The sequence below is a fragment of the Lissotriton helveticus genome, chromosome 6 (genome assembly GCF_964261635.1).
Source record: "Lissotriton helveticus chromosome 6, aLisHel1.1, whole genome shotgun sequence".
In the NCBI taxonomy this organism is placed as follows: domain Eukaryota; kingdom Metazoa; phylum Chordata; class Amphibia; order Caudata; family Salamandridae; genus Lissotriton; species Lissotriton helveticus.
In genome coordinates this window covers 153,761,987-153,789,559 of record NC_136067.1, presented here as the reverse complement: position 1 = coordinate 153,789,559, position 27,573 = coordinate 153,761,987, and the positions used below count along the sequence as shown (strand labels likewise).

The following is a 27,573-nucleotide window of genomic DNA, read 5'->3' as shown; positions in this document are numbered from 1 at the left end:
CAACTGTGGACTTTTGTGATTGTAAGTTCCCTCTAAACACATCAATTTCTGCATAACTCGATTCAACCAGGGTGTTATTTATGCTCACAAATGACAACTGTCAAATCTAGGTGCTCAAAATATTTTTTTAATCAGGACTTCAGGAATTAGTTTTAATATAACGCGTTACAAAAAAATTATATATATATATATGTATATATATATATAAATATATATATATACATATATATATACTAGCAGCCCGTCCCGACGTTGTCCGGGTATGAATTGCTGCTGGCCAGTAGTATATTGTTTTCTAGGATTTCGTTTTGATAGCATTTCTTATCTGTGACAGGCCTGTGAAACGCTCCGATTCACAGTGCACTGCTGATGCACTTAAGAGTGCGCGTTCAGTAGTGTGTGAACTCGAGTTTCCCTACTTTATTTTTCCTTGCAATATTATATAGCGCGAACTCGACAACATGGCATGAGCACAATTTACATTACAGAAGAACACATTCATTTGTGGTAGGCACTGGGAGACAAAGCGATTTGCCTGGAATCACAGGATGTTGAGCTGATGCAGAGATTGGAACGTAGCTCCCCAGCTCTAAAGTTCGCAATTCTAGAACTTGTGGCGGGAGGTGTGTCTAAAAGTGTATGTCGGTGCTGGCCATCAATGAGAGAGACATGTGCATTTTTCAAATCGGTGGTGAAAAATTATGAGTATGTTGCTGGAGATGTGGGCCGCCATGCCACCAATGTACTTACCAGGGGAGGGTAAACACCCATTATTCCGCAACTTTCTTTCCGCATACCATCACTCTGCATACTTTTATTATGAAAGTACCATGACTCCGCAATGCCATTATAACGCATGGCTTTACATTTTATATGCTTTTACCATGCATACATTTACAACGAAATCCGTTGTAAATGCATGAATGGTAAAAGCATGTTTTTTTGGGGTTTTGGGGTACAGGGGTATTTTTAAGGGTTTAGGGATAGGTTTGGGTTTTGGGGTACAGGGTATATTTATAGGGTTAAGATGGGTTAGTGTTTAAGGGTGTTGGGGTATTTTAAGGAGTAAGGGTGGGTTATGATTATGGGGTGCAGGGGTATTTAAAGGGAGCAGGGTGGACACCCGGAGCTGGAATGTACAGAACCTGGGAAGAAAAAACAATGAAATATTGGGCAGAACGCTGGCTTTTTTTTCCCATAATCCCGCGCCCCGCACACGCCCACGCCCCAGCACACGCCCACAGCACACGATATGAGACATGGCATGAAGGGCGGAACGTACCACACGCCCCCAGCGTTTGTCACGCCCTCAGCACACGCCCACAGCACAACGCAGACACGCCCACAATGGACTACTTTGCTGGCACGGTTCTTTTACCTTTTAAATGTATATGGTGGGCGTCTGCATAGCCTATTTCCTTCTGCTGCAACTGCCCTTTCCAACGCTGTATTGGGTGTTGTGATTGGTGCTGTGGTTCCTGAGATTATCCGCCTCAAAGGTTTGGGCTCTCTCTTTATTATATTAGTATATATATATATATATATATATATTATGCTCCAAAAATCTTCGATTTTACAAAGAATTATCCGCACTCACGGGGTAAATTTCTCCAAGGTTGCTTTTATTTGCAGACAAGACAGACGCCCTCGCGTTTCGGCACACAGCCTTTCTCGATGTCAGTAGCCACTAGACATCGGCATGTTTTTAAACAATATCCACACAATCAAGGAAGGACTACTGGTTTGCTGACATTTATCAGCGCCATCTTGGAGTGGTGTGTTCGTTTATAGATGTAATCACCTCTTTGTGTGCCATTTATTAAAGCATACATTTTAAACCACACATTAGTTCAAGTAATCAAGAATTATGAATCGCAAGCAATTTGCCATAATATCACCAGACAGTTTACGATTTTAAACCAAGCTGGATTACTTGATATTCAAACACAAAATTGAGCCGTGTATCGGCCATTATCCTTCCTTAGATGTTATTCAAGTCTGTTTTTCAAATCAAGTCAACCATTAGCATTTTCTTCTCTATATACATTATCATTTTTTCTAACTTATATCAAATTTCAAGCTTTCTTTGTAGTTTTCTAGTTCATCTTATCAAAGTCAAATCATTTCATTTCACGGTTACAGATGTACCAAGGTGTAGCTCATAACTTCAAGTTCGATTTCAAGATTACGAATTAATCTAATACCAAAACCAAAATTCAAAGTAACGTTATTCCATCCTAATTATCCTTGAAACACTTATCCTTCTATACACATATATATATACACATATATACATATATACAAATATACAGTCATGCAGATAGTGGTGCCATAGATGAAGCCTTTAAATTTACTTCATATGATGTTACTCTTCACTTATGCACCAATATGAACCATCAGGTCTTCGCCACTATTCATACCCCAAGGTGTTTTTGTATGGAGGTCAATAATATACCTCAATTCCAGTTTTCGAAGTTTCTTAAGTCTATTCCCTCCTCTAATATTGTCAGGGACTGAGTCAAGTCCATCGCACAAGAGCAGATTTCTATCGCTTTTATGGTTTTCCGCAAAATGTCTTGCGACCGGATACGTTTGGTCTACCTTGTCTATAGCCCTCATGTGCTCTAATATCCGGATTTGTAAAGGATGCACCGTACTGCCTATATAACGCAGCCCGCATGGGCAGACAAGACAGTACACCACATACGGAGTGCTACAGGTGATAAACCTGTTGATTTTTCTGACCATACCAGTATCTTGAATAGTATATGTAAGCGTTCTTTTGCTGTTACAACACGCTTTACATTTGTGACAGGGGAAGAAACCTTTCATACTTTTCAGGGTGTTAGTTTTGGGAGTAACTTTTTCTAAGTGGCTCCGTACCAATTGGTCTCGAATGGACCTAGCCTTTTTAAATGTGACCAAAGGATGATTGGGGATATTATCACCTATAACATTATCCGTTTTCAGGATATGCCAATTTTTTCTCAGCATTTGTTTCAGATGATTAGCTTCTGCCGAGTACGGGGTGATCAGTCGAAATTTACCGGTTTTGGTTTTCTTATCCCTACTCTGGTCTAGTAGATTGTGTCTGGTCATGGCCCTTACTTTGCAGAGTGTTTTGTTCAAGGTGATGGGATTATACCCTCTTACAATGAATCTTTCTACACTTTCTGAGGCTGCCACGTCGAAATCACAATCGCGTGTGCAATTTCTCCTGAGTCTAAGTAATTTCCCATAGGGGATACTTTGCACTAGTTTGGGGGGATGGCTACTTGTTGCATATAATATCGAATTGCCAGCAGTGGCTTTTCGATATAGAGAAGTCTCTATCTTGCCCTCCACAACTTGCACTCTCAGATCTAAGTAGTCCACAGATGTTGGACTAATTGTCCCAGTAAAGTGCAGATTTAAATCATTTGCATTCAGGTTGGCGATATAGTGACGTGCAGTCTCCTCTGTACCTTGCCAGATGATAAATAAATCATTGATGTATCGATGCCATTTTACAACTGAACCACTTGACATGTCGTCCCTGTAGGTTCTGGGCACCTGCTCCTCCCACCAGCTAACGAACAAGTTCGCATAGCTGGGAGCGAAGCAAGTGCCCATCGCCGTACCAGACACCTGTTTGTAATAATCCTCCTCAAAAAGGAAAATGTTGTTATTTAAGCAGAAATGCAGAAACTCAATCAATATACAATTATGTTGTGCATATCTTAACTGTCTTGTTCTTAAATGCACAGTTACTGCTTCTATTCCCTTTGAGTGCTCAATACAGGTGTAGAGGCTCGTTATATCAAGTACAACAAGTAAATAGTCAGATTGCCATTGTACATTTTGAATCTTGGTCAAAAAATCCTTGGTGTCTTTCACATGGGAAGATAACTTGATTACCAAGCTCGCCAGAAAAAAGTCAAGAAATCTTGAAACGTGTTCAGTCAGTCCCTGAACTGAAGAAACAATTGGTCTCCCAGGGGGATGCAGATTGTCCTTATGGATCTTGGTAATGTGGTAAAAGGTGGGACAAGTGGGATTGGAGCTACGTAGATATATATGTTCCTCATTACATATATATATATATATATATATATATATATATATACTATTCATATTAGACTTGCAGAGCATAACCCGCTAGGAAATATGACCAGCCTTAAAACACTTTCAGCTTTGAAACTCTAAACAAATATGGGCTTCTGCCAATGGCCAGTAAGTCAGAACGACCATTTCCACACACAAGATGCCTTTCCTATGTAAGGTAATTTGTCAAAGAAGATGTAAATTATTAGCAAAAATTAGCAATCTTTGGACTAATGAAACAGATCATGATTATCAGACACCAAGCAGAGTCCTTTCTCGTAAGTGACAAGAAAATAAGAGATAAGAAAATTGCCACAATTCACACAACAAACATATCTCAAATTATTACTTTTGTTTTTACCCATTGAAATGTCATTGCCACTACTCTGCTAAATCTCTTTGTGTATTTTCTACATTCCTTACAATAATTAAGTCTTTGTTTCATGCATTACTAGGTTATTTCCACAAACATAATGTGGCTATAAATTAGACTTATTCTGCAATAAATTAGAATAGGGATCAAAATTCCCAAAATGAAGACATATAAAATCATGATTCAAGTTTTTACCCAAAAATAAATTATTAGCTACCACCTTGCCCAAACTGCTGCTAAAGCTCTAAATTAAAATCACCCACAGCCCCTGCTAACAAGTTTGACTTTAGCAAGCTGCAGGTGTCGGGTCTACCATCTACCATTCAATAAATAGGATAGCAGTCTAGGAGGTGGGGTTCAGAGATTACAGAAAATATCTGCAGTACAGGCAATAGAGAACACTCTCAAGAACATTAAGTATAAGAAGAATCTTACATATGTAGTGAAGTATCTATAAAAGTGGATGTAATAGCAGATTTTGTTGTGAACAACCTGCAGGAATTGATTGGTGTCTCCAGCTCTTTCTCCCACCTTTACAATAGAACTTCTAAATACCCTACTGGGGATTTGACCCCTTCATGTACCTGCAACTAGTCCCATCAATGCCAAAACTTTCCACTAACTTAACCATGAGACCCTTTAAGGCAACCAAGGAAAATTGTAAACTGCGACATGTTAAACAACCTGCCAGGCTGGTGGTCTGGTGTTGTTTGGCTGGCCTATCCTGATAACACATACATGTTACACAAAACATACAGGCCTGATTTTATGCTAACATGAGGGTGCAAACTCTTTAGAGTGTGTGCCTGTCAGGCTTAGGGCGCTCAAAACTAATATTTTGAACGGTAATGTTAACAGTGTGTGCGGGTCTGCTTTATTATTTTCATAGCTACAGCAAAAAATGATGGACGGAATGCTGATTAAATCAAACACTCACCCCCAGTCAAGAGATCTGAGTTTGCTCACTACGCCACCCAGGTTTGGATCTAGCCATATGCAAATCAGCCTTGGCCCTTCTCTTCATGGAAAGAGTCCAGACCGAACTGCCAAACCGGGTCCTCACTGGACCGGAAACAACCATCCTGGGACCGGTTTCGCGGTTTCACCCCGCATCAGCCAGGCGAGCTTGATTCCAGTGGCACAGTGAGCAAGGGGCCCATGTCTGGACATACCCTTGACCACTTAGGGTGAACAAAGCAAACACAACAAGATGATGGATGGAGTGCTGAAACTTTTCACCCACTCACCTCCAGGCAAGAGATCTCAGTTTAATCCAATGTTCTTTTACTCACTATACAAAAACGAATAGCGCATAATAAATAAACTTTTATTGTAAAATACTATTTGTGTGTGTCTAATATTTCTAGTGGCTAGGGTGGTGATCCGTATCCACATAAATTACTTCCTTTGCAGATGAGTGTTACTGTCGCAGGGTTGTCTATCTCCTAACACTCATTATGCACATAATTATAAATCATTGTGAAGAGGATTGAGAGACACCTGCCCGTTCTTTTTTTTCTCCAAAGAGGGCATGCTATGCATAATTCTTCTTGGGACTTAGGAGATCTACCTGGATGAGCTCCTCACTATTTCCCACTGAGAAGTGGGGTTCAAAGCCTGGCGCCTAGAGTGTGGGGTTCCACCCTTACAGGCCCTGGAGGTCTTGGGACCCTGGAGAGAAGAGATACACTCAGTCTTTACTGGAGACATCTGGAAACATTTTGCCAACTTCCCGAGAGGAATGGAAATGTGTTTCCATCTCCTGCTGGGGTTTGCTAAGCTTTACAGATATAAAAGATTACCGCTATTGTGAGCACTGTTATTGAGGCATTGTGAGTATATGACTGCGAATCAAAGGTATCTGAAATGGAGTAGATTGTATTGCATGAAAACAATTGGCCAGCCTTACTCCCCAGGTGTCGTAGAGGGGGTTCCCATTAACTGGGTGGTGAGTTAATACTGGTGGTCAGAGCAGACCCAGCATATACTACATGAGTATTATACTCCTGGGTTGACCTAGAGGCTGTTGAAGCAGCACTGCTATTCATAAAGTGGGCAAAGATAGAGTAGATATATTATCCTGTGAAAGAAAAGAGCTTGTAAAAGGCTCTTGGAAACACGGAACTACAGGCATTAGTGGGATTCCTGAATTTTGGCAGAACATATTTAGCGCGCTATCTAGAAACGGTGAAATACTTCTATCAATTATTAACTCCTTCATTTACCAGAAAGGACTGGGAAAAAAGAACATACACAAATCCTTAGAGGGTTAAAGAGAGAAATGCTTACAACAGTGCATTTGAAACACAAGAACACAAATTTGATTTAGTAATGACGATGGAACCCAGTGGATACACTTATATCTTATACAATGAAGGAAAACTATACCCATTACCTGCAAATCCCGTCTGTCTAAAGCAGCGGAGGAATCATTTGCTCCAATAGAAAAAATACTAATTTCTGTGCAAACAGAAATTACTAACGAATGATCCACAGCCTAGGGAAATACATTAATGGTGGTAAAAACTATACTTTCTTTGGAAGCTGCAATTAAAGCAAGTATACCAAACCCACATTACACATGAGTTGGGTGCAATAGGCCGCAAGTCAGGTACAGAAGGATGTACAATTTTAATATAACCCCACAGTAAGAACACAGGAATTCCTGCATTATTGTTGGAGGGTAATAACTGCAACCCGTCTAAAAGACAAGTGCATGTATATTGTGATTTTTTTTATACTAATAGATCAGCACAGCTGACAACAGGCAAAAAAGCAGTACTCTGCTGCTTGTGTGGCCTTGTAAGGAAAATGTGGGGTTTCAAAATTCTAAATCAAGCACATACATGTTATTCTTATAGGTGGCTCTTAGGATTAAGCCAATTCTAAAAAAAACACTTCTGCTGACCCTAAGGTACCTAGCAACTACCACCCAATTTCTCTGCTTCCTTATTTTGGAAAGGTACTTGTGTCCTTGGTCAATAAGCAGCTTACCACCCATCTGGGGAGTCAGGGACTGTTTGACCCATCACAGGGCTGCCCATAGCACTGAAACCTCACTGGTGGAGGTTGTAGACAACATTAGACTGGCCTTGGATAAAGGGCAGTCAGCCATGCTCGTCCTGTTGCATCTGTCAGCCGCCTTCAACACCATCTCCCATAGCATTCTAGAACAACAGCTCTGGGAGATGGGTGTCAGGGGTGTGGCCTTGGACTGGTTCAGAAGTTATCTAACTGATCGAACTACCACCGTAAAAATGGACAGCCTGGCCCCCTGCAGTGGGTCTGTAAACATAGGAGTCCCTCAAGGCTCCATCTTAAGTCCCAAGCTTTTCAACCTGTAAGTGACACCCTTGGCCAGGGTGATCAGGTCTACGGTTTTGATGTGGTGTCATATGCTGATGACACCGAGTTATTGATTACCCTAGGCCCCGATCCCACAGATGCAAGGATCAGTTTTAAAAACTGCATGACCCATATTGGCAAATGGATGCGTACCAATCACCTACAACTTAATGGAAGTAAGACAGAGGTCATTCTTTTTGGTAAGGCTAACAAATCCTGGTTTAGTGACAGGTGGCCTCGGAATTCGGGTCCCTGTCCATCTCCCAAACCTGTGGAGCAGAACAACGGTGTGATGATTGACAATCAGCTGTCAATGAAAAGCCATAAAAATCACGTAATCGGAATCTGTTATGGCATTATGCATAATCTACGCAAAATCTTTCAATGGATCCCCATTGAATCTAGAAAACCCCTTGTCCAGGGACTAATCATAAGTCGTATTGACTATGGAAATGCCCTGTTAGCCTCCATAAATGAGGGGCTCTATTCCAAGCTTCAAGTCTTGCACAATACCGCAGCTAGACTTGTATTAAACCTTCCATCGAGAGCCCCCTCAGTGCTTAGTCTGAAGACTCTTCATTGGCCTTCTATCAGGAAGCGAATCCACTTCGAAATCCTCTGTCTTGTTCATAAGAACATGTATGGAAATGGGCCAAGTTATTTTGCTAAAAAACGTAACTGGAATCAGCCGAGCAGGATGCTTAGGTCAAGTAGTAAATGTCTCCTTACCCCTCGCAGAATCCGCACCACCAGGAATGGCGGTAGACCTTTCTCCTACCTTGCACCAGCTTTCTGGAATAAGCTTACATCACATCTCCTCACTATCGCTGACCATAGCTATTCCGCAGGGAATTAAAAACCTGGTAATTTGACCATCTATAATGCCTGTATATCTGACCAGTAGTCTTTATGGAGTTTACGCTAGCGCCATGAGACCTCAGGGTGATATGTGCGCTTAATAAATCCCTCTGACTTGACTTGACTCAACAGTACAAATGGAAGAATTGAATACACACCTTTTAGCCTTGCAGAAATCTGATAAATTTGTTTCTCCTATTATTGTATCCAATACATCATTTTGGGTTGAAAAATACAATGTTGATATGACACATTGGGAAACTAATGATTACAAAGACTTATGGGGGAAAGACAATAAAAGCTAAGCTTTGTGGTCTGATACCTGCCCTCCAGAGACAGCTTCAATTCGTGGACGTTCAACACATGTTGGCACACCTTAGTGAGTATGTTTATTCAAGAGCACATCTGCCACTGATCAGGCAACAAACTCTGCAATACAGATGCAGGTTTGTAAACTTGCAGCGATGACTAAGAAGAAAATCAAGACTGATCAGAATATGCACTGTGCAGTCCAGTCATCACACAGTACAAACGCCCTGCTTCCCTGATTTCTAGCATAACTATGCCATGGGATAAGATGGATATTTGGGTAAAGTTCTGCAAACCATGGGAAGTTGACTAATCTTAAGCCCCTTATCAGAGACAGAGCACTCCACACAATCTCTAATCAAACACTCTACATTGTGATCAAGTGTAGGCCACCAAAAATCTCTCCAGAGCCTTCCTTTAGTCTTAACAATACCCATGTGTCCTTCATGGGCTAATCTTAAAATTTTCCTTCTCAAATTTTCAGGTGGAATTAATCTCGTCCCCCTCAACAGGAAACATCTATCAACAGCAAGTTCGCCCCAGATCTTTTCCCAGCATCCAGAAAATTCCTTAAATTGGGAACCCCACGTTGTACCAGAGGCAACAATGTTTCTAATCTTGACTAGGATGGTATCCTTAATCAGCTCATCCAACCACTATGCCTCGCTAATGGATCCCTCAGTCACTTCACACACACACACACTCACTCTCTCTTCTAAATCCAGATCATCACAGCAATCAGACTGAACATAGTCTAAATCAACAAGCCTAGATAGGCAATCTGCTGAAAAGTTGCCTGCACCAGGAACATACTGAACAGAGAAGGAAAAATCCTGTAGCCCTACTACCCATATTCTTATACGTGACCAAATAGATTCAAGACCTTTCTTAGCAAAGACCTCGACTAAAGTTTTATGATCAGTTTGTACACAAAATTTGATACCCCAGAGAAATTGCTTGAACCTCATGATGGACCAGAAAACAGCCAACGACTTGCGTTCTATCATGGAATAATTACGTTCTGCATCCCTAGGAGTTCTTGAGATACAAGCAATTAGATTCTCTTTTCCGTTTCTAGTCTGAATTAATAAAGCACCTAAACTTTTGCCACTCTCATCACACACAACTTTGGTGTCGGAAGACGCCTGAAAAGATTGTAGAGAGGGAGCATCGTTTAAATCTTGCTTCACATTAATGAACTCTTGATTACATTCTACATCCCACACAAATTCCGTGTATTTCTTTAAAAGTTTCCTCAAGTGACAAGTTTTGCTTGCAAAGTCCTTTATGAAGCGACTGTAATATTCTACCATTCCCAAAAAAGATGAGAGTTCCTCTCTTGTTGTAGGCTCTTTCAATGTTTTAATTGTATCAACCAGCTCTTTCTTTGGTTGAATCCCAGAAGCAGTAATTTTATAACCTAAATAACTTACTTCATTGACTCCAAATCTGCATTTTCAGCTTTGAGAGTAAGACCTGCGTCTTGAAGTCTTTGTAAAACTTGAAGAACACATATGTCATGCTCTATGTTGTTTGGCGTATAAATGATAATGTCATCCTGGTAATATTTTACTCCAGGCTGTCCTTTCAGAATTATGGCCATTGCTCTCTGAAAAACTGCAGCCGCAGAAATCAAACCAAAAGGCATTCTTTTAAAAAGAAAAATACCAAAATGAGTCGTGAAGGCTGTCAAATCCTGTGAACTTTCATGTAGTTCAACCTGATGATACGCCGACATCAGATCTAGCGTGCTGAAAACTTTAGCATCCGAGAAGGTGGTGATCATCTCTTCTATGTTGGGAAGCGGGAATCTGTCAACCACCACCTCTTTCTTTAGTGCCCTCAAATCCACACAAAGACAAATGTCGCCATTCCCTTTGCGCGCAACAACAATAGGAGCTAACCAGTTTGTAGCTTCTACTTCTTCAATTACTCCACAGTCTATTAATCTCTTAAGCTCCTTCTCAACTGCAGCTTGAAGATGAACAGGAATCCTCCTTACTTTGGCAACTACAGGGACAGCATGATCTCTGAGTCTAATTTTGTGCTTCTAGCCAACACGTTCCCCAAGTTTATTTTAAAACTAACCACTAAATTCTTTGACAAACTTGTTATCACTGTGTTCAATATGATCAACCTGTACCTGTGGACTTTTGCTCGGATGTAGACTGACACCTAACTCCTTCTGATGAGCCCAACCCAAAAGATCATCACCTTTGCAGGATACATAAATCTTTCCAGATGTGATCTTCCCACAAACACCAATTGTTGCAGTAAAATAACTCAACATGTCAATCTTGCTCCCGCCATACCCCCCAGGTTGAATGAGCGACGTATCACCCGGAAACAGATTTACTAGCGTTTGTCTCGAGATAATGGTGATACGAGAGCAAGAATAAAATTTCATCAGGATCTCCTTCCCATCAATGCTGACTATCTGAGAAGGGAACATTTTCCATTGCTCAGTGACTTGTAATAATATCTCATGACAAGGCTCTTTTTCTTTGCTCTTATAACCCTTCCTATTTCGATTCCTACAGCATATGCTGAAGTATCCTCTGAGACCACAAAAGTTACAGGATTGCAACAATGCAGGACAGAATTTGTCATTAGCCTTATGACTGCTATAACCACATCTGAAACACGTGACATTGAGACTATTGTCTTTACTCTTGGCCCCTTTTACTTCAACAGATTGTTTCACACTAGGTTCACTCTGGGTTTTAACTCCACTAGATCTAACCACCTGAACTTCAGCAGTATTCTCTTTCTCTGTAGAATTGGATATATCTGTTTCTTTTTCTACCTTAAGCTCACTTACACATTTCAACATGTGTTCTATTTGCTTTGCAAAAATAATTACTTCTTCAAGAGGAGGATCGTCTTTCATCCAAAGTTCCTCTCTTATCTTATTACTGTTGCAACGAAGTAGAAATTGATCCCTAATTCTTTCATCTAACAACCCCCCAAATTTACACTTGGATGCTAACTTCCTTAGAGATGTTATGTAATCTTCAACTGATTCTTCCATACCCTGACATCTTAAACCAAAGTGATACCTTTCTAAAATGGAATTCACACGTGGTATGTAATGTTGGTCTAATTTAGTTATGGCAATTTCATATTTATTTAAATCACGTGCTACTGCATGGGGAAGATGAGGTAGGTTCTCCAAAACATCTTGCCCCTCTGTCCCTAAACAACAGTGCATGTTTCCTTTCTGCACTAAGGTTAGTGCCACAAACAAGCGCATAGTTGCTAAATACTTTTTTCCACTTTGACCACTCTATTGATGGTTCATCAGGGGAAGAGAGGAAAAAGGAACAGATGTAACATTCTGCATTTCTATATTAATTAGTCAATATTGGTATTAGGTAAATTTAGTTATCAAGATTTAAATAATTTTATCCTCACAACATATACTAAATATTGTCTAAACACATGTTGCTGTTATGACGATAAATAAATTGAATTATTAAATCTGGATTCCTTCAAGTCCATAAAGAACAAGTTACTTACCTTCGGTAACGCTTTTTCTGGTAGATACTATATCTGCCTGTGGATTCCTCACCTTGTGAATATCCCCCTTGCGTCAGCAACGTTCGGAAATTTTCTTCGTAGTACGCCGACGTGGGCGACGTCACAGGAGCATGGCATCGCGCGCGACTCCGTCTGACGTCACCGACCCCATATCAGGCCCACGCCGGCGTGATGACGTCAGTTCCGCCCTTTTTTCCGTGCCTTCGAGGCACATGGACGGACCAACGATAGCAAATATGCAAATATACAATGTACACAGTACATATAGAACAAAATCAATACAATAGTATAAACCATATATACAGAAAGACCAGGTATAGCAGAGTGGACAACGGGGAGGCGGGTGGGTCAGTGAGGAATCCACAGGCAGATATAGTATCTACCAGAAAAAGCGTTACCGAAGGTAAGTAACTTGTTCTTCTGATAGATACATCTGCCGTGTGGATTCCTCACCTTGTGAATAGATTCCCACAGCAGTCCCCACTCCAAGAGGAGGGTGTCCACTCTGCTACACCAGGAAATCTTGGAGGACAGAGCGCGCGAAGTGGCCATCCCTCCTCACCTCGGTATCCAAGCAGTAATGCTTCGCGAAAGTGTGGAGGGAGGCCCAAGTCGCGGCCTTGCAAATATCCTCAACAGGTACACCCCTAGACAAAGCAGATGTTGCAGACTTTGCTCTAGTTGAATGAGCTCTAATACCCTCAGGAGGGTCCTTACCCGCAAGTGAGTAGCAGATTTTGATGCACAGGATTATCCACCTGGAAAGAGTGCGCTTGTGCACCGCTCTGCCCTTCTTGCAGCCAGCAACGCTAACAAACAGCTGGTCGTCCATCCGGAAGTCCTTAGTCCTGTCCAGATAGAAAGACACCGCCCTCTTAGGGTCCAGGCGATGCAGTCTCTCTTCCTCCTTAGACGGGTGAGGGGGAGGATAGAAGGTAGGAAGGGTAATGGACTGCCCAAGATGGAAAGGAGTCACCACCTTAGGCAGAAAAGCAGCCCTGGTCCTAAGAACCATCCTTTCAGCATGAATGGTCAGGAATGGGGGTTTGGAACTTAGAGCTTGAAGCTCACTTACCCTCCTTGCCGAGGTGATTGCAACGAGGAAGATAGTTTTAAAAGAGAGAAGCCTCAATGGACACTTGTGCAAGGGTTCGAAGGGAGAACCCATTAAGAAGGTCAGCACAAGATTCAAATCCCAATGAGGAACAACAAAAGGAGTAGGAGGGAACATATTTATGAGACCCCTCAAGAATCTCAAAACCACCGGAGATTTAAAGAGAGATGGCTGATCAGGCAAACATAGAAACGCCGATAAGGCTGAAAGATACCCCTTGACCGTGGCCACAGCCAAACCTTGCTGCGCCAGATAAAGGGCAAATTGTAAAATATTAGACAAATGAGCCTTCAAAGGGTCAATATCTCTCTCCCTGCACCAAGAAACAAATTTTGACCACCTGTAGGAGTAAATGGACTTAGTGGTGTCACGCCTGGCAGAGAGAATGACATCCACTACCTCGTGAGAGAGAGAAAAAGAACTCAAGTTGCCCCGTTCAATCTCCAGGCATGAAGGTGTAATGTCTGGAGGTGGGGGTGTAAAACCTGCCCCTCCATCTGAGAGAGGAGGTCTGCCCTGTGAGGGAGACGGAGCGGCGGGTGAGAGGAGAGGTGGAGTAGGTCCGAATACCACACCCTTCTTGGCCAATCCGGAGCGACCAATATGACTTGGGCCCGGTCTTGACGAATCTTCCTCAGAACCCGAGGAATCAAAGGTATGGGAGGAAACGGGTAAAGGAGTTGATCTCCCCAACTCAACTGAAACGCGTCCCCCAATGCTCCTTGCATCGGATACTGGAGACTGCAGAATGAAAGGCAGTGCGCATTCTCGCGAGTGGCGAATAGATCCACCCGAGGAGTCCCCCACATCTGAAAGATGTCGTGAACAACCTCCGGGTGAAGCCGCCACTCGTGGTCGGCAGAGAACTGCCGACTGAGACTGTCTGCACGAACGTTCAGAACTCCGGCCAGATGATTTGCCACCAGACAAATCTGATGGTCCTGGACCCAGGACCAGAGACGCAGAGCCTCTCTGCAGAGACACTGCGACCCTACTCCTCCCTGCTTGTTGATGTACCACATCGCAGTCGTGTTGTCCGTCAGGACTTGAACCGAACGACCGCGAAGGGAAGGGAGGAAGGCCTTGAGCGCCAAACGTATCGCCCTCAATTCCAGAAGGTTGATGTGAAGCAACCTTTCCTCTGGAGACCTTTGACCTTTGACCTCCAGGTCTCCCAGATGAGCACCCCACCCGAGAGTGGATGCATCCGTTATCACTGTGGCCACTGATGGAGGCAGTTGAAAAGGCTTTCCTTGCGACAGATTGCCTTCCACGCCCCACCAAGACAGATCCGCTGCAGCTTCTCTGGAGATCTTCACTGACTCCCTGAGATCTCCGTTGTGCTGATACCACTGCCTGCGGAGGCACCACTGGAGTGCCCTCATGTGCCAGCGTGCATGACTGACCAACAGAATGCAAGAAGCCATCAGACCGAGCAGACGAAGGACCTTCAGGACCGGAACAACCGCTCCATTGTAGAATAAAGGAATCATCTCCTGAATGTCGTGAATCCTTTGAGGTGGAGGGAATGCACGACATACAGTAGTGTCCAGTACCGCACCTATGAACAGGTTGCGCTGGGAGGGCACCAGGTGAGATTTGGGTACGTTTATCGAAAAACCCAACCTGTGTAACAACTGAGTTGTCTCTTGTAGATGATGGAGCACCTTCTCCGGCGACTCCGCCTTGATCAGCCAGTCGTCTAGATAAGGGAATACAGGAATCCCTGACCTTCTGAGATGCGCAGCCACCACTGCCATCACCTTGGTGAAAACTCGAGGCGCAGTAGTAAGTCCAAAGGGAAGGACCGCAAACTGGTAGTGCTGCGATCCCACCGTAAAACGGAGATACTTCCTGTGCGACTTCAGGATTGGGATGTGAAAATACGCATCCTGCAAGTCGATTGACACCATCCAGTCTTCTTCCATCAGCGCCAGAAGAACCTGAGCAAGGGTGAGCATTTTGAACTTCTCCTGTTTGAGATAGAGGTTCAAAATCCTGAGATCCAGGATCGGCCGAAGCCTGCCATCCTTCTTGGGAATCAAGAAATACCGGGAGTAGCACCCTTGACCCCTCTCCTGCTCTGGAACCACCTCTATTGCACCCTTTCGAAATAGAGCCAGGACTTCCTCCTGCAGGAGAAGCAGGTGGTCCTCCGAACAATAACCTTGGCAAGGAGGGTAATTGGGAGGGAACTCCTGAAAAGGAAGTGCATACCCATTCTCTACGAGATTGAGAACCCAAAGATCTGATCTAACTGATTCCCAATCTCGTAGAAAATGAGTAAGCCGACCCCCTACCGGCCCTACATGATCCAGAATGGTGGATCTAGGGCTGCTTTGCTGATGCGGGCGGGGGTTGGGCATTATTGGAGGAAGTGGAGGAAGAGGAGACTTGACGTCCACGTCCACGACCCTTCTGTCTACCTCTATAGGACTTATATAGAGGGTTCTGCTGCTGCTGCTGTTGCTGTTGGCCCTGCTTGAAGGGACGAAAAGAAGATCTACCGAATCCTCTGAATTTTCTAGTCGTAGACCCTCTCATCTGCAGACCCAAAGATCTTGCGGTGGCACGGCTGTCCTTAAACCTCTCCAAGGCTACATCAGCCTTCTTACCAAAAAGGCCAGTTCCTTCAAAAGGTAAGTCCAGCAATGTAGACTGCACATCCGCAGAGAAATCCGAGGACTTTAACCATGCGGCTCTCCTGGTCGCAATAGATGAACCCATAATTCTAGCAACAGAATCCACAGTGTCCATGCCGCTCTGAATGACCATGCGGGCAGCAGCCTGGGTGTCAGAGATCACTTCATTAAAGTTCTTCCTATCCTCCTCAGGAAGTTTTGATGACAATTGCTTCACTGAGTCCATTAGTGCATGCACATACCTACCTAAAAGGCAAGTAGCATTTGATGACTTAAGAGCCATGCTCCCAGAAGAGAAAGTCTTCTTCGCAGACTGATCTAATTTCTTAGATTCTTTGTCAGCTGGCACTTGAGGGAAAGAGCCTGCAGTCCTATTAGAACAAGCCGCCTGTACCACAAGACTTTCTGGAGATGGATGTGTAGAAAGAAATGCAGGGTCATCAGGAGCCACCCTATAGCGCCTCGCAATAACTCTTGAAACTGCAGGAGCAGATAATGGCCTCTTCCAAATCTCCTTTATTGGATCCGTCAAGGCATCAGTAAATGGCAGTGTAGGCTCAACAATTGAAGAGGGAGAGTGCAAGACTTCAGTGAGGATGTTGGGCTTGTATTCCACTGTGGGCAGCTTTAAGTTAAGAAGATCAGCAGCCTTCCTAATAACCACGTGATAGGGTGCCACATCCCTAGACGGAGCATCAGAAGTCGAAGGTAGACCCCACTCGGGAGAGAGTTCCAGACCACTAGCATCCCGAAGTTCTTCGAAATCATCATCATGATCAGGAAGCTCGCCTTCTTCCACATCAGAGCTTTCATCATCTCTTTGCTCAAGAAGACGCTGAGCTCTTCGCCTCGACCACTCCAATCGAATCGAAGTCGACGGATCCGGTAACGACTCCGACGGAGCCGGTTCCGACGTCGATCGAGGAGCCGGAGTAGTAGGACGAGAATCATGAACAGGTGTGGTACCTCGATCTCGACTACGAGGTCGATCCGGAGTCGGCGAAGCCGCATGCGGAGTCGAAGACCTCGGTGGAGCCGTACCGAGCCAAAGTGGAAGAGCCGCCGGCATGAAAGGCATAAATGGAGCTGGGGCGTACGACTGAGGAATACCCAGATTGTACGATAATGGACCCATGGGACCAACAGGCGCTCCAGCGAGGTACATTGCCCTAGAATATACTCCAAACATCGCATTGAGAAAATGCGCGGGATCCTGACCGGGACCAGGAAAGGGAGGGTACGGACCTACCGGATGTTCCAATGGAGGCCGTTCCGACACATTCTCACTCTGACCTTCTGGGTCCACAGGAGTCTCCATTGGAGCCGGATCTTGAGGAATCACCTCTTCTTCCTCTTCATGCTCCGAAGGATGCGAGGATACCGGATCCGGCTCCGGCTCCGGAGTCGGAGAACCTTCTTTTGACAAGGCAGGCGAAGGAGAGACAAAGTCTTTACGGTGTTTGTGAGACTTTTTCTTCGAGTCAGAGGATTCCTTCCCTGAATGATGCCTTGAACTGTGCTTCCTCCTCTTATGCTTTCTCCTCGAGGAGCTCGAAGCGTGACCTGAAGCCGACTTAGATCTAGACCTAGATCTTTCCCTGGATCTTGACTTCGCCTTAGATCTCGACTCCTCTCCAGATCTCGAACCCGCTCTGGATCTCGACGCCGATCCCGACTTCGATCGAGACCTTTGCTTCGACTTCGATCTTCGTGACGTCGATCTCGAATACCTTCCAGTATCCTGTTTTACTTTCGCCAAAAGTAATTTAGCTTCACGCTCCCGAAGCGCCTTTGGATTCATTTTAAAACAGGAATTGCAGTTTTTGACGTCGTGACCCGAACCAAGACACCACAAACAATCCTTATGTGGGTCAGTGATAGACATCATGCGGGCACAAGACCTACATTGCTTAAAGCCTGTTTTCCTCGACGACATCTTCGATGAAGAATCAAGTCGCAAAAGAGAAACAGTGATAAATAATTAACAGCTAGATACTAAGTATCGCAGAAGATCCCGAAAACCGTTAGCGGCGAAGACGCGGAAAAAAGGGAACTGACGTCATCACGCCGGCGTGGGCCTGATATGGGGTCGGTGACGTCAGACGGAGTCGCGCGCGATGCCGTGCTCCTGTGACGTCGCCCACGTCGGCGTACTACGAAGAAAATTTCCGAACGTTGCTGACGCAAGGGGGATATTCACAAGGTGAGGAATCCACACGGCAGATGTATCTATCAGAAATACTCTATATATACATAGATGAGCAAGAACAGATATTAAGACTAACATTTGCTTCCACAGACTGTAAATAAAGTTAATGAAAACCAATCTTTGTGAATGTAACTTTAAATCACATAGTTCACTTCATAATTCTCACTTTCTGCTTTAAATAAAAGTCAGTCAATCACCCTGTTTACAGAATAATATTTTGAAAGTGAGAAAGCTGTGGTCTTCTTACAGTCTTTAAACGTGCTCTAGTTGTGCCAAATTTTGAGACTAACGTAGCTGTGATTGCTCTAAAGTCTCTTACACGCACTCTAGTTGTGCTGGATAATACACGCGCTCTAGTTGTGCCGGATAGCTTCCTTTTTTTTTTTTTTACTTTATTGTAAATAAACATGCGACATTCCTGCCGGAAGAGCATGCGCAAGGCACATTATGTCGGAGGGCGAAGAGTCATTCCTCCCAACGTAAAAGAAACTCGGGCTAGAGGGTGAAAAGCCGTTCCCCTGAGCCCTTGAACAAAAAGAGAAAAGCGTACATGAATGCAGTATTACACAAACTGCCAACACCCCCCGTATCTCTGCTTGACACGGTGAGAAAACAGATGCCGTTAAACCTCCAATGCAACTCTTGGCTCCACAATGGCTCGCCTTAACTTGTAGACTCCGCCGTTAATCCTCCGATGAGATACTTGACTCCACAATGGCTCAATTAACATAATCTCCGACACTAATACTTGACTCCACAACAGCTCACCTTAACTTAGACTCCGCTGTCAGGAGAATAACAGACGACGTCAGAGACCAAGATAACGTCTTGTTGGGGTGCAACTCAGACACAAGAACAGGATCCCGTCCTCCACCGCCAAGTTGTGGCGTAGTTTACAGACGACAAGTAGACCAGGTTAGATTTAGCTGAGTTTATTCACAACACCCCATCCAATGACGATCTCGCAGCTACTGTCAGTTCTCGGAATTCTCAGAGCGAGCACCCCAAGAATGCTCACAGTGACCTCAGTGTCACATCATAACAGTTCCCGCAGTCAGTATTCCTAAAATATATCAAATGCGTCTAGCTGATTAAACCTAATAAAACCTGCGGATGAAGGAATAGGCCCTGTGTAGGCTGGGGTGTCTGCGATGTTATGCATCCAATGAAGGTAACTGGTGGCTATTAATGCCAAATTAATGTGTACTATTATGTTAAATCTGTCGAAAAATAAACAACTCTACAATTGTGAAGCCCCTACAAGCTCCATTTGAGAAACAGAGCATCTTGTGTACTTGGACGTCGGTCCGCTTTAGCCAGTGGATAAATATAAATGTATAGTGGTAGCGGTTGACTTGTGCACAAATTTCCATACCTCTTTCGGCCCAGTTCAAACATGGTCATGGAGATAGCTAACTAAGCCTGGCCTGCGAGGGTTCTAGATAATGGTGGATTATAGATCTACAAATGACATTGTGCACTGAGATCTTTATATAATTTGTCAAGGCATTCACTGTTAAAACTTAATCCATATGAGATGCTATTTGGTGTCAAAATATATGTAACAGACCTTCCAGGATGAAGGGATTCACATGAATAATCAAGTCCTGCTCTTCTGTAGGAGTTAAAGCATCCTCAAGATGGTCTAAGCCAGACTATAACTCTAATAATGTATCCAGTGACTGGATAGCTGCCGACGTTGGTAAACCTGTGGTAGAGGGATTAGTATTGAGGAGTTTGGTTCAGCTTATTCGAGACCATGTGATTTGGCAAAAGGAACAAGAATGGTTATACTATCACCATTACTCTGGGAAAAAAAGAATTTGAATGGTAGCTGCGGATACAGGAAAGCTATTGCATGTGACAAATTCTGTACATCAGACCTGTAATACTTCTGAACCTCACTAGTGACTGTGAAGAATTAATCAGTCCTAATCAAAGATCAGCAAGTAGTACGCACTGAAACCAACCGCAAGTGTGTACAATTAACCACTGCACCCCTTGTAAAACTTGAAAGTGAATCAGGTAAAAACTTTAAATGTTCATCTATTTGTAATTCACAAGATGCAGCTGCAAAATTGTCAGATTGTGAGACTATAATACCTGTTTGAAAATATAAATAACAAAGTGAAAAAGTTTTTAAAGTGACTTCCGTGAAACACAAATGGATGAAACTCAAATGCAGCATAGAGGAATATATGAAACCGCGTTTGACAAATGAGTGTCTCAAACTAACATTAATTTCACTGCTATTGTGGTTCATAATGGTGATATTCCCTGAGAGGAAGTTGCATGGAGAATCTATTCAAGATATAGAAAATCCAGTTGCAACAATAAAAATGTTAAATAAAATACAGGACACAGAGTCACCTGGAAAGTTTCTCAAAGAAGAATAACAGACACCCTGCTGCAAAATGGTATCTATTGGGAAGAATTAGACTGTCACGTTCTAGGACTAGCCATGACTATCCAAATCCAACGCACATTTCATCTTGATTTAGATGATATATTGCCTCCAAATGCTTTTTCTGACAAATGGCGCAGAGACTCTGTGAAGAATCTACTGACAGAACCACAAATGCATGCTTAAATGTACAACATCGATCCTCATCTCACTTTAGAGAACCATAAAAAGACATTCCACTGCAATCAGTATGATGGATAGTACCTGCATACATCAAATAAAACAAAAACGATATTTAATATCAAAGGTGGAGCCACTTTCCAGTTCATTTTTTGTGTAGGAGCCTGAATATTAAGCAATATTCACGCATTGTAAGTCTTCATTAAGAATTCAAACTAATGCTTAATCATTTTAATAATCAGTATGCAACAGGTTTCACTTGTATATTTATTTCTAGGCATAGAATGATTTAGTTTAATCTATTTCTTTGATTAATACAGTGAGAAAGGTTTTAGAATACGGAATACAACTATACCAATAAAATCGGTATGGGGAACTGAAAGTTGGCAAACACATGGGTCAGATGCATTACTTCATGTATGTTATTTTTGTAAAGTATTTGACACACTTTAATGATACTACAGAGCAAATAACCTAGTCAGGTTTTGCTATTGTGAATTGATTATTGACGTCTTCAATACCTAAACATAACTATTCTAATTTTTTGAACGAGGAGTGGAAAATAGCATCACGTGAACATTAAATGTAACTGTTAATTGCTAATAGCACATTTAGAAATTTGTCTCCTGTATCTGGACTTTTGTGTTTGGAATTCCCAAACAAATGAATTTTATAAAAGATTTACTAAATGTGTAGCTGGGCCACCAGCAACGAAGTAGCCCAAAGGTATGATACAGTACATATTGCCACTTTTAATGTAGCTAAACTTTGCCAGAGCTGGGTAAATGATTACTCATTAGATCTTGTAGAACAACAAAGAGTTATATCACAAAAACACATTCATGTTTTCTTTAGAGGTCCTTAGCAACAGAAAAGAAAGAAATGTAACTTGAATTTGTTAAATGTAACAGCTATGATGCAGAGAAATGCAGCAGAAGCTGTAAAGAAAAGCAGAGAAATAGACACTAAAATATGTATTTAAAGTAATAGATAAGTATCTATAGATGGAAATTGAAAATATATTCAATTTCAGAAATGACTTTGATTGCTTTTAAAGTTATCAGAAGTCCATTAGAAAACTATAAATATGAACAGGAATGATTCAAATCGATATTTATCCTGCAAGCTTCTTGAAATCGCACAGATTTCCATGGAACATAATTGATGATGAGGTTGAAATATTTAAGCCCTGTAATTTGAGAGATGCTATAGTTTACTTTTGATGCATGCATTTGAATTGCTGCCTTACATACTTTATGACAGAGCAAGTATTACATAGTTAATTCATGGCAGTATTATGATGCCTATTAATGTTCTGCAATCGGAAAAGAGTCTTATGAAACAAGTTCTGGATGGTACACACCACTGGGAAATTAATTTTGAAATATACTTGGGAGATCCTATACTCAATTAACTGTTAGCCTAAGGAACAACCATATTTTAAACAGCAAATGGCTGAACTAGTCCTTAAGAAACATCACTCCTACGTAAACAGATACTTGTTTTTATAAAGAAAGCAACACCACAAATGCCAGTGATATTTGTAAGCTGAAGGTATCATTTAAAACATAAACCGTTGGTATTTTAGAATCTAGGCATAAGGGTTTGAATATTATAAGGTTCACAAACAGTAGGTGTTCACTCAAGAGAGGTTACAAATATTTATTGACTGTGAGTGAGTCAATTAATTGTTGTGCTTATATGCTACACCCACCAGCACAAAAAGTAGTGACTACACTTCAATGGGCAAATACTAAAAAGCTCTTCTATGCAAATCTTGGTAAATTGACCAGAATAATTTACTTATTATCAAACAAAATGTGTGCTAGAATTAATGAATGGTTATTATGCAATGCGAGTTACACTTGGTGCAAATCAAATAACCCAGTTATAACAAACAAAATAATCAAGGCAAGGGAGGCGAACTATGGCACAATATATCAGCTGCTAATGAAAAAAGAAGAGCCCACAGCCCCACCATAACAAATCACACTGTAAAGTAATTACATGGATTTAGCAGTACATGTGTAGTAAAAGAAACTGAATTAACTAGAGCCCGATTTACAAACTTTGTATTCACAGACATAACTTATACTTCATATAACAAACGGTGGAAAGTCAAACATCATAATTTACAGAAATTTCCTGAAAAGACAACATTTCTGGGCTTGTTTTCAAGCCAAATGTCTGATCACCCAGAAACTGTTAATTGTTTTATTTTAAAGTCCTTCCCCACTCTAAAAAGTTTTCAATGTGAAGAGCAGGTGTAAATCAATTTCAATGGTTGCAAAGGAATGATTAGACGGACCGTATTTCATGGGGCTATAGGATGAGGGTGTTCTACAAGTGAAAACACGTTTACTCCATAGAGAAAAAAATACTACTTACAAAACCTTTGTTTTTACACATTTCCGGCAATACATACTCCATGAGACTGCCTGTTATGCTGACAATCCACTGGAGTACTCTAGTGAACCATGAGCATACTTTGAAATCCAAGGTCTGCATATATTCTCAGTCGCACTCTCATTGGATTCTGTGTACATCTTTGCAAATCTATGCAAATCCTAAATTTAAGTTTACTACGTGTATTTGTATTCATATTTTACGAATAGGTGACTAAGCAGGCTGGTCAAGGACCGCAATCCTCTTGCTGGAGCCAATCAAAGAGCGCCTCTGTTTGAATTCAGCATTTGATTTGTGAAAATGTGAGCTGTTTCCAGGCTTATTTCTTCTGGTACAATTACAAGACAAGGAATATTTACCCATAAATGCAATGCTAAATAACAAATTGGATTCCTTTTCAAGACTATTGTAGTGATGAAAGTCCCCAATCATCTATGCAGACATTCCATACCCCCCATTTTCACATTGTGCCTGAGGCCTCCTTTTTGGCACATGTTGTGGGGCCCTGATCCACTCTGATCCCTCAAAATATAGGACCTGTGCCACATAAAGGTGACCTCAGTAGGGACTCTGGCAAGCAAACTGCACCATGTTTAAAGTTTTTTTATCATCCATTGCCCCTGATCATGCAGTGGTCTAGCACCTAACTGGCCCGCGCTCTAGTGAGACAAGAAGACCCTGTGATCTGCTTGTGGGCTCACACAACTTTTACCTTTCTGTGTCAGACAGCAATCTATTCCCCCACCATTCTTTCATGATTGGTCCCCCTCAGTGTGGAGATGCTGACTCTGCACTGCACCAACAACCCCTAAACTGGAGGATAAACAGATATTTCTGGTTGCTTTGTTTCCACCTCAGAGTTCAGAGATCCATTTTGCAATGGCCTTTTGGAGAACATAAAGTAGTACTCCTTTCCATACTCATATATACCTTTGTGCATTGGCCTCTAATCAACTAAAATGGACATTAAGGGAGTTTTCATATACAATTAGAATGAATCGATAGGGCTGTGCCCTCTTTGCATTTGCATTTTTACTTAAAGGGAGATGGACCTTTCATGGGACAATTTACAAAGGGATTTAAGAGTATAGAAAAGAGTACTTTTATAGTATTACTTCCTGTATTCATGAATGCTTTTATGAATTGGACCCAAAGAATGCTCTTTGTTGATCCAGTCATTTTGCCACTGTTTCCTATGTTTCCTTTGTTTTAGCCAGTTTTCAATTTTCACATTCACTATCATCACAAATGCCAAAGGTTTGCAAACACCTCACTACGTAACCGTGTTTAGGGTAGAAGACTGCTATTTTACAATGCAGGGTTCTCAGATGGGAACTTTATGCTACTGTTGTGCTTTATCCAGCAGCTTTTACAGTACCTTCAGTGTGTTAATTTTTCACACTTATTGATAGAAAACAGGGGCCCTTCTTTACCGCTATATTTTTGCTTTATCATCTATTATTGTGTTTTTGAGGTATGCTTTTTTCCGTGTGGTCTTAATTTTTTAACTATGCATATATTGTTATATTTTAAATTATAAATGTTTTGTGTTATTTTACTAAATATCACAACCCTGCCTGGACATTTACATCTTTATTGCAACTAACTTGCAATGTACTCAACTCCACTTTACACAACTATCCTTTAAGCTAAGCATTGACTGCTTGTGCAATCCTACCCAGAGTGTACAGGAGGTTTGGCAGGTCAACTTTCTATTGCAGTCAATATTGCTTGGTTGTCCCTGTGACTGGAAGGATAAGGGGAGAAAGCCTGACAGTAAGTGCTTTGTAGTTCTATTCATGAGGACATGATTACATTTAATGTATGGGTAACATCAAGGGATGCAACTGCCAAAACATTTACACTTTTTCTGAATTACTACGATAAGTAAAACGCTAGTAAATATCTACCTTAAGTTCCAGGAGGTTACCCAATGTAAAGCTTTTATCCTTTGTAATTGAACGGCCGATAGTATACTGGATAATATCCCAATGGCGTTGCTGCAGGAAGGGGTTTCTTAAAGCCACAATAACAGGCAAACCTTGCTTAAAATCCACAACATTTTGCTTTAGACTTGACAAAATGTCATTTGCTGGAAGACCTGGAACAAGCAAAAGGTATTAAACGTATGTAAGCATTTATAGTTACAATTTTACTAAACAGATCAACATTGTTTTTCCAAACATCACAAAACGTTTATTGAAATCCAAGCCATTATGTACTGCTTGTTCTAATATGGCTTTTCAACTTTTCTGCAGTTGGTGAGGTCACACCAAAGGTACTTAAATGATACATTTATGTTCAACTAAATCATATAGTAAAGTTAGATGTACATCATGGTCTTCAACACTAGGGGGCCGATTCCGATCCGGTAAAAAGCGCTCCAAATTGCCGTTCGGAGCGTTTTTCCCATACGAATCGTACCCGGCAACGTCTCCCGTACGTACGACGAAGTACGATCCGTACCAGGAGCTGGACTCCGTACGAATCGTACAGGGATGGTACGAATGAAATCCTCGTACGAATCTCCCTCGGAACCCGCTGTACGCGAAATCTGTACGGTTCGCGGCTGCTTTTTCCGAACCGGCAAGTACGATTCGTGTTGGGTACGCACCGTACAAGCCTTTTTCTACGGGAGCTGAAAACAGCCGTAAAAGCAGAGTTCGCCCCGAAACAGGTACGGAACGCCCCCCGGTACGGTGCGAACCCCCCATGATTGCAGGGGTACGGTGCGTACCCCTGTGATTACGGGGTGTACGCACCGTACCCCGCGAGCTTGGGGTGTACGCACCGTACCCCATGTACGCTGGGTGTACGGTGCGTACCCCATGTCCGCTGGGTGTACGGTGCGTACACCCCATGATCGCAGGGGTACGCACTGTACCCCTGCGATCATGGGGGGGGTATGCACCGTATGGTGTGTATGTGAATTTGCGCTTTTCCGTACGAATCGCCCTTACCTGACATGGACCGTACGAATCGCGTCCTGATACCCCAGTCCGGATCGTACTCGTCGAGTCGTATGGTGTGTGTACGAGTCGTACGGAAACGGCTCCGGATGTGAATCGTACGGACGAGAATTTTACCAGAGCGAAATCGGCCCCATTTTCTTAAGGATTTCAATCATGCATGGTTTTCTGGATTATTCTGTGGAATAATTTGCCATTTGACAAATTACATTTAAAATAACTGTATGTAAGTAAATATTGTGTGCATTTCCTGAAACCCAGAAAGGATCCAAACTTCAGCAACCACAACTGGATATCCTTTACAATAATTAAGGGTGTTGTAGACTTTAGTGTTCCACTAGCAAGCTGCTGTGGTGCGGAAGTCATGCCTGCTGGCTCAGGGATGGCTGGACCTCTAGCTTCTCAGATCTACATGCCTGGTTGGGACTTTTTTACCAAAAGTACTCATGCAAACACAACAGCAGCACTTGCAGATAAATGCATTTTCAGTTGGGCCACCATATCATGTATTTCAATCAGTCTTTTGCTTGTTTTACAGAAACAAACCCAGAACATGTGGTGTGTGTATGGCTGTGAGAGGGGTTACCGAAACACCGGGAGTGTTGAAGTATAAGACCTTTTGGAATGTGTGTGTGCTCAAAGAATGTTCTGGATGGTGGCATTTCAGTCAGACAAGGAAAGCATGGGAGTGTTGTGACTGTGGGTGTTAGACTTGTGTATGCCAATCTACCATCCATAGTGCCTTGTGTCGCAAGCCATCCAGACGTTTGTGATTTCTTTTTTTTTTTACTGTTTTCTGTTGACTTACGTTGCGTTTTGCAGGAGCCTATGCTAAAGATTGCTCCAATATACTTTCACTGGTACAATTAAACCCATTGTCATTTACTTTCCTTTTATTAAGTTTCTTCAAACCATTGTTAAAATTAGCTAATTATTTTATCCTTCTGACCTTGGTGTGTCCATTGTACTCTTCCACCTTACTCACAATAGGTCTTGAGATACACCAAAATTTGTATGTAGTGAGACAAGGGTACTCTTTGTTTTGCATATTGAGTGGCCTTTCATCACATTGCAGGGTGATTTTAGTTATAGCACATACTTCTGTTTGTAGTCATTCTAAATCTTCAACTGGCTAGAGTTT

At 42.3% G+C, this 27,573-nt stretch overlaps 1 protein-coding gene across 1 annotated transcript in view; it reads right to left on the bottom strand.

The window, feature by feature from the left end:
* Positions 1 to 27,573, bottom strand: part of DNAH14 (dynein axonemal heavy chain 14) — a 1,144,348-nt gene that overhangs the window by 827,867 nt on the left and 288,908 nt on the right. The window contains exon 21 of the mRNA XM_078647362.1: positions 25,374 to 25,564. Within this exon, the coding sequence (XP_078503488.1) occupies positions 25,374 to 25,564 (191 nt within the window). The remainder of the gene's footprint in view (positions 1 to 25,373; positions 25,565 to 27,573) is intronic.